This window comes from Anopheles coustani, chromosome 2, assembly GCF_943734705.1.
Source record: "Anopheles coustani chromosome 2, idAnoCousDA_361_x.2, whole genome shotgun sequence".
Classification (NCBI taxonomy): Eukaryota; Metazoa; Arthropoda; class Insecta; order Diptera; family Culicidae; genus Anopheles; species Anopheles coustani.
Genome location: NC_071289.1, coordinates 55,780,887 through 55,791,990, shown reverse-complemented (window position 1 = coordinate 55,791,990; position 11,104 = coordinate 55,780,887). Strand labels below are relative to the sequence as shown.

The 11,104-nt window shown below is 39.1% G+C and overlaps 1 protein-coding gene and 1 non-coding gene across 2 annotated transcripts; both read right to left on the bottom strand.

Moving 5' to 3' along the window:
* Positions 1–1,056: 1,056 nt before the first annotated feature.
* Positions 1,057–1,128, bottom strand: Trnat-cgu (transfer RNA threonine (anticodon CGU)). Its single transcript has one exon. It is a non-coding gene; the product is annotated as a tRNA-Thr (tRNA).
* A 5,478-nt stretch (positions 1,129–6,606) lies between these two features.
* Positions 6,607–7,676, bottom strand: LOC131264670 (uncharacterized). Its single transcript, XM_058266941.1, has 4 exons — positions 7,625–7,676; positions 7,459–7,557; positions 7,333–7,389; positions 6,607–7,256 (listed from the first exon to the last, which is right to left on the bottom strand). The coding sequence occupies exons 1-4, from the start codon at positions 7,674–7,676 to the stop codon at positions 6,607–6,609; spliced, it is 858 nt and encodes a 285-aa protein (XP_058122924.1).
* Positions 7,677–11,104: the final 3,428 nt, after the last annotated feature.

The following is an 11,104-nucleotide window of genomic DNA, read 5'->3' as shown; positions in this document are numbered from 1 at the left end:
AGTGTGTGTGTATGTGTATGTGCATTTTTTGTATTATTAATTTATTTATTTGCGTATGCTTCATAATCAAATTGCGCACAAGTGATTTTTGCTCGCTTCCATTGTCCTTTTGATTTTTTTAAATAATGTCATCCTGTCATCGACGTCAAACGGAAGCGTAATAAAAATAAATATAAAAACTTTAATATTCATGCACAAACACTCAGGCCCAACCCAGAGTCCCGAAGGAGATCAACTCAGTGGACCGTAATTATGAATTGATGCATTATTTACGCTTGTCGGTTGTGCAGGAGATTATTTAGTAGTTGGGCATGATTATTCCCAGGACACTATGGCGCCCTGCCAGCGTGTGGAACCTCTCAACTCGACTCGCAAACAATCGACAATGTACACACTGTTGCAATCGGTGTGATTCGAAGCGACGGAGCAGTGATGAAAATTGAGAAAAAAAGAATCAGTTTGATCTATATCATCGCTTTTGCTGTACGTCGAACTAATCGATTTTCGAATTCATTTCACGCCAAATCACATCCGCCGGGGTGGTAGCTCTCTAATATGTACCGGATGCAAATATTTGCATCCATTAGGCAGTCTCCAAATTGTCACATTTACATTTGTCCGTCATAGAATGTTGGTCCATTTTATTTCATTCCTTTTCATCCCCCTAACGTTTGTTCACTGTCGGGATCAAACTTGCTGTTTCATATAGCAAAAAACCCAACAATTGAAATCCACACTGGTTCGGGGTGCAACGGGTGTAACTGGGGTGTTCTGCTTCAATATTTGTCTATTCGTCCCTTGGGCTGAAATGTTACCGCCCGAGTATCGGTGTCATAATTGACAGGCGTCCAGAGACGTATCAAAGCTGAATTGGATAGCAAATTCAGCAGCATAGGCAACACTATCGAAATATAAAAAATGTAATACTATTGAGGTGAAAAAAGATGTGCTTTCACGTCTTTTAGCAAATAATTCATTCAGTTCGATGTTACAACAAGAGTTGAATGCAAAATACTACTTTAATAAAAACAGTCCAGCAACGCGCTTTTACTAATTTGCCTCCTGTGAGGATTGAACTCACGACCGCTGGTTTACGAGACCAGCGCTCTACCACTGAGCTAAAGAGGCCATACATTTTTTCGCGTTATAATAAGGTTTTGCAGCATTGATTTTAATTTTTCACCATTTTATGGTTTTATATTCTACCCCAACATGTATGTTGTTGTTAAAATTGATATTAAAATTGATGAAAAGGATTAGCGCCTAAACCTTCTTTGCGCTGGAAAGTATTGCTTACAGATGAACTTCAACAAAGCTTATGAGTAGTAGATAGAGCTTTTCTTGGCTCGAATCCGCAATTAATTATTGCTGTGCCTGAGAATTTATCCTTGGAGCTGGGAATTGCTTACCACAGAGCATCGTATGTCACGCAGAACATTTTATGGTAATTCCAACCACCTAAGTTAGCTCTGTCGACTGGGTTAGCAACTGGATAAATTTCCCAGCCCATTTTCCATGTGGATTCGACGATAACTTACCGATTCCGTTCTGCAGTCTGAAATCAGCCTTGTCGACTGACTCGCGAAAGCGTTACATAGTGGTTTGGCAAAGTTAATTTGAAATTTACAATCTTCGCCCACGCCTACGGAGTCTCTGTTTTATTGAGCATCTTTTTTCGGTGCGTTGCGAATTCGCGTTTGTAGAACAAAAAAACAAGTTTTTGATAGCGCATATCGCCACCGCAACGAACTTAGCTTTTCCATATAGCAACCGCTGTCACGACGTCGGAAACTGTGGCTTGAAAGTTCCGCCCAGTGACTCCAGAAGCGCAGCGTGTCGTAAATACCAAAAGCAGGCGCACTTCTGTGAGCGATGGTTATAGGGCTAGTGTAAGTAAGTAAAAATCCACACCAAATGCCGTGGATGCAAAAATGCGGACAATCATACAAATGTGGAGAAACGCGTCTGGTGATAGGGTTTTTTCATTCCTTCCTTCAAATAGGAAACACGAGAAGCATGTACTGGGCCGAAACTGCTCCAAAAGAAGACCTTTAACGTGTATCCATTTTTCCGGTCATTGTACACCTTTTCCGCGCGATTTTATGCATACCAACTAGGTGATGCAAGGGTCTGGAAGTGAGTGAGATATTTTTCATCATCGTATTTCCTTGTTTCGCATGTTGGAGGCAGCTTGTATGACCAAAATGTCATTTGACATGTTTCAGTTCGGTTCTGTAAGCTTGACTTCAGTTGAAATGTGTTGTATATGATCATTTAAATTTTAAATCTCATTAAATTGTTTCAACGCTGTACATGTAAAACAAAATTAGTTTTAAATTACCAACAGCACGTTGGTCCAAAGAAACAACTGGTTTTATCTCAACAACATTGCACAAACTAAAGTTTGAATAATTATATTTAAGTTGATTTCTATTGAATTGAGTAAATTCCCAAAACTAGATACATTGCCTATTAAATTGGGTATTGGAATTGATTTTTGGATTGGTTTATTAACACACAAAGTATCGATATTTAATTTGATGTTGAAATGGTTTCCTAATTCTTTGCTCATCAACAAGTAGCGCCGCTTAAAAGCAAAAGCTCAGAAACTTGCCTCTAATATTCGGCAGTTATTTGAAACATTAAATCGTCGACCATTTCAACGGTTTCGAACTTCAGCACGAAAAGCTTATTTCATTCTGCGCTTCTGGCCGGTGTCCGGCTTCCGGCTTCCGGTTTTGGTGGCATGGACAAACGATACTAAAAAGCGGTCTAAGGTAAGACTGGTGAGCTGGCGGAAACTGGGAAATAAAAATGAGAAAATTATTCATCCTTGAAATTTACTTTACGCTCCGTTTCCTTCAGCTGCTGGTTCGGGTGAGAATGGCAACACACGGTGGCTGTCGGTGCTCAACGAATTGGTCCGGCCCTCGTCAATCGTCCTGACACATTTTTCGCGATCATCGTTTGCACACGCACACCGCACCGGTAATCGGCAGGTGGTATGCTGAGCACAACTTGCCAGAAAATAACCAAAAAGCTTTACTGTCGTCCCATTCCAACGAGATAACACCTCTAAAAAATAACCATGCTATCGAAAGGTACCTTAATCCGATCCGGCGCTTAACAGGATCATTGTCAATGTCTGCCTTGGCTTAGCGGGCATCGAGAGAACGGCACCAGAAAAAAGGACATCAAAAGAGAACATCGTTTCCACTCGGCACCGATGTCGACGGTCAGTGCGTCATTCTGGTAGACATTTCCCTCAAAAGCTTACGTCCATCCTTCGAATGCGGGTGCGTTTCGCCGAAACCGTGGACATGGGTTTCGGTTGCACTTTGCATGCGGTACCAGAGCCGACGGGAAATGATGGGCAAAGTTGTGCAACTTTTCCGCGCAAATCATTCCTCAGCATGAACAGTGTGAGGGACAAGCTTGTTGAGCAGATTTTTTCCAAAAAAGTTTAATGAAATTAAGTTTTTCCTCCGCTGCAACCAATCCTTGTGGGCGTTTCATCTTCAACCTCCCCAAAGATCTCGAAAGTGCTTAAGATAATTTGCAGCAAAAATACAACGAGTCTTTTGTCAAACGGGCTTGTCCATTTGGACGGCGGTGCTTATACTTTACGCAGCTTCTAAGCCCGGCTCCATTGTTTGCGAGCTGAAGATTTGCTGGGAACCGAACTTTGTACAACTTATGCTTAAAAGTTTCTTTACACTTCGCGTGCCCGGATTGCTCACTAAAGAGGGCATTTTGTACGTGGTTTATTTAAGCATAACAGACAATACAGAACAGAGAAGAGCCGTAGTCTGTTGCTTGTTTCTAAGCTTTATTTTGTCTATGTTGAACTTTACTTTTGATGACTATTTTACAAAGATACAAAGATCGATTAAATCTAAAAGTTGGTTATCAAAATAAATGAATCTTTTTGACAAACATCTAGCTTAAAAGTAGATAGATAAAATATGTTATCCGTATCTTTTTGATAAACTATTTGGTGATTTTGTTAAGGTAAGCTATTTTAATAATTTAAATTTGATAAAGAAACACGCTGACTGGTTTTGTTCCTTTCCTAAGCTCACACGCAAAGTATCTATTTTATTTTGTATGGATTCATTTTCAGCTTTTGGAATTCGAATGAAGACTATCATTCTTCGGGCGAAATTGTCTGCACCAGCACCACAAGAAAATGTTCATTGCGTTGAAAACCACAGCTTGCACCAAACGATTCTCATATAGTAAGGAAATGTCTTTGAATAAATTTCCCGGGAAACCCCTGGACAAAGGGAGGAATTTCTACGCCACAGGTCTCCATGATACACATACCTACACCTACGATTCGATGTGCCAAACGCGTTGACCGAAGAAAGGTGACGAACCGACTTGGTACTCCAGACTCCATTCCACTCCAGACATTTTCAAATTGTCTTCTCGACCGACCGTGCCTTTTCAACTGGGTACGTTAAAAACTACAATCGATTCCTAGCAATTGCATGCATTCTGTATCTAGGACATCCGTATCTTGTATTGGTTTTTGATCATGTTGAAGATATATCGGAGTTCAATGAGTGTTGCCTTCCAAACCTCATGGGATCGGTTTCTTCACTCGTGGTTCGAATGGTTCCACGCTTCACACAGAGCAAAGGTACCTGCCAGAAACCACAAAACAATTTAATGGTAATTTATACACAACCATTTCGTTTCACTGTTCTTTTGCAATAGGTCGCTCAAGTTGTGCGAGTTGTGAAAGATTTGCATCTGTGTGCAAGATTCCAGATTCCAGTAATTGAAAATATTTTCTTGTTAAAAGGAGAAGTGTTAGATTGTTTCTCAGCAAACGAATGGAACGTATTGTTTGGGAAATGTACGAAGAGGTAACCAGAAATAAACACAGTATGGATTGGAAATCTGATTTATTTTACTTGCAGTAGACTGGCGTAAGTTGCTCAAGGTTACTTATTTTGAAATCAATTAATTAAAAAAAAAAAACATTCATATCATTTTATGTAATCTGCGTAACTGAGGCACAGAATGGTAATAAAAAAGAAGTAGAAATATTAATAAATATATCAACGAGAAAAACTTCTTTTTAAAAGGTAAAATAAGGAAACTTAAATTTATTTGATTTTATAAAGCCCTGGTTACTAAAGTCGTGGTGAGACAGTAGTTGATTTGGATACACAATAGACATTTTCATCTAAACCTAAACTGGAATATAAATAAACATTGTAAATTTCATCTTTTAATCATGTTATTCAAATACATTTTATTGCACATATGTTAGGATAAACGACACTAGTAGTTACTCGATTTACTTCTCCGTACAAAAAGCAAAATACTTGTGTCATTGCTGTGCAGATAGGAAAACTAGTGAAAAGCTCATCTCGATTTGCTTAAATCGGTTTAAATTTGTCACCGTTCCATCGTCGTTTCATGTTTATATTTTTCCTCGGCGCTTCTCTAGAGCGAACAGCTTGGCCGCTTGGATACAAATGCACCCTCGGGAGCAAGATCGCGGGGTGGGTCGGTTGCAAAGGATGGATCCCATTAACCGGTGCATAGGGCCAGTAACGAGAGGTACATTAAAATTTTATTACAAACCATAAAGACGGACCATCGCAGCGCGATTGCAACCTCGCCCGCGATCAAACAAACCGTAGTGGAAAGTCGAAGTTCATGTCGAAGTGAACTCGGTGCCAAATGACTAAGTGGCAGCCGGTCGGAAGTGGGGTGTAAATGAAAACTTTTCCCACTCTCTCCGTGGCAAGCAGGTGGTGGACGGGGGAGAGGAACTTTGACTGCAGTTTGCTATCTGTCGTTGTGTGCCCTTCGCCGTCGGGAGTTGGAAACTTTCGTTGGTCAGCATTGCTGCTTCCTTTGGCAACATAATCGCCATTCTTGTGTTTTCGTTTGCGCTCACTCCAGAGATCCACTGACTCCCCAAACCATGTCATTCTTTCTCTCCTATGTTTCACTTCTTGCGGTGAAACCGCGCAAGGCGCACCACGCGAAACTCCAAACATTTGCCATCAGCGCCATTCCGCATCACGAGTGCATACAAGGAGGAAGGTGTAAGATGTACATAAACTCGTAAAATATGTCGACCCTTCTACAGAACCCCTAAAAGAAATAGGGAGCCCATCGGAAGAGTTTTTTAAACAATCGTTTTTTTATGCCAGACGTCACCTACAGCGCATTACGGTGTTGGCTTCAAACATTCCATCGTTTGTGTGAAATGCAATTTTACTTTTCAAATCACCAAATCGATGAACTGAGTCGTTTTAAAATAGGTTACACAAAAAATAGATGTATCCGTAAATATCTGTTAATCATAAAATACACCTACTGTTTCGACACTTTCGAGTAAAATGGAAATTATAAAAAACAGATATGTTATAACTCGCTTAAATCTGTCATAAATTATCTGTCGATATGTTTTTTTTTTAATTTTACTTTTAATGTCGTTCCCCTGTACGAGAGGACTAGAATCAAATAAGGTGTAAGTTGGTAGGTGTAAAAACTGGCCAAGATGACGAGCTTATATTCTTTCCTCTTGTTCACACTCTAATAAAATAAAAAAATGAAGTTCAATACCGATTTTGTAGTTTATTGTCGTTTCATGACATGACATGAAGTTTGTTTATTATCGCTAATTTTAATTCTATCTTTCGCATGGCTCAGCTTCTTCATGAGAAACTGAGCAACGAATTTTCTATCTAAAACTAAATTATTGTTACTACCTATATCTACAAAAACACTAACAATATTCTTAAAATTACCTAAACCTATTTTATGTACACCTGGCGTTTTCGAAATCCCTGTCCAGTTCATCGTTGCAAAAAAATTCCTAGTAAATATTAAATCTATAGTATCGTGCAGACGATTCTCTGCATCTACTCTTGTCACTTGAGGTTGAAGCCAGTGCATCAATTTCTCTTTGTACTTGATTTCTTTTAAATTTTCTTCCAACTTGTCCATATCCTCACGACTGTTAATAGGACTAAACATATCCTCCTCTCTGACATACAAACCTGCCCTTGGGCGAGTAGCTGCTATCAACTCATCTATACATGCATTCTGACGAGCCGTATTTCTAGCTATAACATCTATTTTTTTATTTAGAGCGTCATGTAGCTGCCTGTTTTCAAATTCCAATTTTTCTATCTTATCTATAAATATTTTTTCCATGCGCTCAACAATTTCTTTTAAATTTGCCTCACTGTTTTCCTCAATATCTAGTTTCCGTTTTTTATTTGCTAAAAATATAGTTAAAACGAAGAGGAATTTGTTAATTCAAATTTAAAGAGAAATTAAATCAAATCATTCACTTACTACAAGATACAGCTGCGGATGAGTTTGTAGCTAGTTCATTTTGCTGCGAGATACTTTCTAAAAAGAGACCAATTGTTTTTTTTTATAAATTATATATTTTTTTTACATTTTTTATGTTACACTTACCATCAGATAACTGCGGGTCGGAAGCAAAGGGATTTAGGGAATAGTTGACGAAAGGATTTGAGGAAATACTACCGAAAGGATTTGTTGGTGAAAAGGTGGCTATAGGGAAAGTAAAACAGGAACATTTTCTTTATTTATGACTAAATACATCGCGCTCTATACCTACTTGGAAGATCGTTCTGAGAATCCGAAGATTCTAATTCTTCTTGGCTAAACATTATTACTGTAAATATGAAAATAAAATGCATTGATTTTGCATTAAAAAATGAATGCTTATTTGATAAAAGCATAAAGAATTGAATGATTGATTGAAGCGCATCGATCGGGTTGAAACTTGTAATCATGTATTGCATTTGTGCGTACACTCCTACACATGCAACAATCAAGTTAGGTGCGTTACAAAACGTAAATCTAAACGCACAAAAACGTAACATCACCATGGCGCACTCGGATAATGGAAGGCATCACCAGCTTCACGGTAAATGCAGCTTGTGTTCAAATCTCACATTACTTACCTATCTTTGCAGAAACAAAATTTATCACTTCGTTGGACACGACACGAACGGCAACAAGCTTGAACGCTAACAACTTGGACAAGAACTGAAACCTCACACGTACGCGACTGAAAAGAACAACTGTCAGGCGGAGAGGAAAAGGAACAACAGACGACCGTTGCAACGGTAAAATAAGACAGCGCGCCAAACGTGCCAGATAACTAATAAAAAAGCGGGAGAGCGAAAAGTCAGAGAAAAAAGTAAATAATTTTTTTTTGCGTCTCTTTTTTTTCCAGAGCAATTGCTCTTTAAAGAGCTTTGCAAAGCTCAGTCTCTCTCGAGTGAGCGTGAGCACTAGTGAGAAATCTATCACCGAAAGTGAACTGTATCTCGCTGGTGGTTTCGGTTTGGCTTCGCCAACGAGTCACCACCGAGAACATCAGCGAGAAAAAGCGTGGTGTCTCCTTGGGTGACTATCCACGTACAACAGGGAAACAAGTCTCGTAAGTCCGGTACGGGCAGGCATAACCAAGAGGTCGTTACGCCAAGAAGAAGAAGGTGGATTTTTTAAGAGAATTTTGCAGAAATTCAATGATTCCTTGATATTTGAGTTATTAAATGTTTCTTTTCTATTCCATTATAGAATTCTACTGTTTTGAGAGTAATTTCAAGGTAAATTATATTCTCCTTTGACCAATGGCTTCATCACTTTTCAAAATAAGCAATGGAAAGTTTTTGTAAACTCGTCACAGTCTTATGCTAGGTTTACATGAAGCGGCAAGCAACCTTTTTAAAAGACAGAATGCTGTGAAACTGTCAAAATCAGCACAATTTGTTTTTTCACCTAGTACTACCCTTTTTGCTGTTTGTTTATTGCTAAACACGCAAATCTACGTTGAATTCGATGCAAAAATGGATGTAAACCTATTTTCTCTTATTTGACCGTTCTCGCCCAGTTAAGTTCATTCTACACTTAGATAGCAGAAAGAAAGCCAGATCAAGCCGAGGAAATTGTTGAAGCCAGTAAAGTTTATGATTGTTAGAGGAAAGTTTCATCAAAATCAGCTAAATCAAAGCTCTGTAACATTCATTAACACCTACTGCTAAAAATAAAACAATTTATGCACAAAAACGGAGGAATAAACTCATACTGGTTAGTAAATATGTTACTTTCCTTAGGGTACACTGGAAAAAACATATACTCCTAATCAAATATGAGAAACAAACCAATTTTCGTCAAATTTAGTCAGCATGATATTAAAGTTTACACAGAGAAGATCATACAAAATTGAGTGAGCTTTGCAAGTTGACAAAAAAACATAACGAACAGGTTTTTATTCCACACCAAGATCCGATTCATCCGATTTATTTTGAAACCATACATTGCAAAGCCAAGCAACGTGTCACATGCTTCTTTGCCAAAAGCGGCCATAAGCATTTCATGAACCGCATGCAATATGCGGATCATTGTAAAAGTTAAAAAAAAAAACAATACAATACTACGTTGAACAAAACCATCCGTAGCTATGTTTATGCATTCGGTAGCGATCGGGTGCATGGCGTGGTTTGGGTTCAGTTACACTCTAGCAAATGGTCCCAGACTTGGTTGGAGTCAAATGGCTTGAACATGTAGGAGGAATAGAGAATATTGAAAACATGAATAGATTATGAAAACATAACTGCAGTGTCTCACGGCAGTGGCTCGGAAGGCAGTAGTCGTGAGAAAATGAAAGAAAAAAGAACACACACACGGAATATAAACCACAGCCGTAGTCGAAAATAGTTGCACCATAAGTCCTCCCACGTTCACCAAGGTGGGGACAAATCGGACAGGTTTCCGAGAAAGTTTCCCGAGCCTGGGAGACGGAGCCCGCAGGAGCGTCCCGTGGATCATGAAAAATGATTTGTTTGTGTTTGGTAAACTTTTTAAGTGCTCCCTCTTACAGTCGCCCGGTTGTCGGAGGGTTTACCACACATTCTTGGACCATTGTTGCGAAAAACGAACCCCGAATGCACTGCTCGGTGAACGGTGAAATTAGGTTGCGAGAAAAACGAATTCTTCTGATAAAACTGTGGGAGGCTGGTGGCTGGGCGGGACAGTTTTCAAGAGACGACTTCATAAGTCTCTTCTGCATGCGAAGTCAAACCGGGAATCTCCATTGTCGTTGGCATTCCCATTCGACAGTCCCGGTTCCAGGCAGAAGTGCCTCTAGCCTCAAACCCCTCGTGCACCGCGGGATCGCCGGGAATGTGTTGTTGATGCAGTTTTCATATACACATTAAGTGCATTATTATCGTTTGCAATGTAGCCGCCTCCTGCCGGCATTGTGTGGCCGCGTTTTCATTTGTAGGTTGCGCGGAGCGGAAGCCAACCCAACATTAGCTACGAGCTCGCGGGACACCGACGGAAGGGACGTCACAATATGCTTCTACAATGTAAGCGCATTTCCGTGCTGGCTGGCGTGTGCATTTTAGAAACGGGATTCCAGCACTATGTGCTAGTGATAGGATATATTCATGTACCCAGATAACGCACAGTTCAAGTTTTGATAATGTAGAGATTTCTTGTCAAGATGATATTTGTCGAAGATGAATTCAGTTCCTCCATACGATGTAAATCTGTTGCACGAATTCAAATAGTAACTAAACCATTTCCATAAGAAAGAGCAGTGTTCATAATACATAATTATATTAGTAATATGTTAATAAACAGATAGGAGCAACCAATATTACTAACAATATCAAATGCATATTAAAACCGTGAACTTTACAAGCAGAATTATAGATTATAATGTCCCAGCACTTGCCCAAACGACAAGTCGATTTGATTAATCTCTGAAGTCTGCGTTATAATGTATTCAGCGATAAATTGTAGAACTGAATTAACTGAATTAATAATAGAATTTAATTTTCTTTCATTCAATGCACAATTTACCTTTTATCATTTCTTTTCTGGTTAATGCTCCAACCATTTTTTTTAACTCACGAAATATTTCAAAACAAATAAATTGATAAGAATGGTTTTGTAGTTTTTAAAAGCAGTGAGCAGTGACCATTTCATTAGTTTTATCGCAAAAGAATAATTTTTTGTACTTAACAATCACGTTGCCCCATGGTTCGACTGTGCTCGAGGTTTTTGACCTATTTGTATG

Bases quoted from the DNA above. Each gene is read 5' to 3' on its own strand.
- LOC131264670 (XM_058266941.1), bottom strand. From the start codon at position 7,676: ATGTTTAGCCAAGAAGAATTAGAATCTTCGGATTCTCAGAACGATCTT. The intron at 7,558-7,624 runs GTAGGTATAGAG...CTTTCCCTATAG, and splicing joins TTCTCAGAACGATCTTCCAA to CCACCTTTTCACCAACAAAT. The intron at 7,390-7,458 runs GTAAGTGTAACA...GTCTCTTTTTAG, and splicing joins CGACCCGCAGTTATCTGATG to AAAGTATCTCGCAGCAAAAT.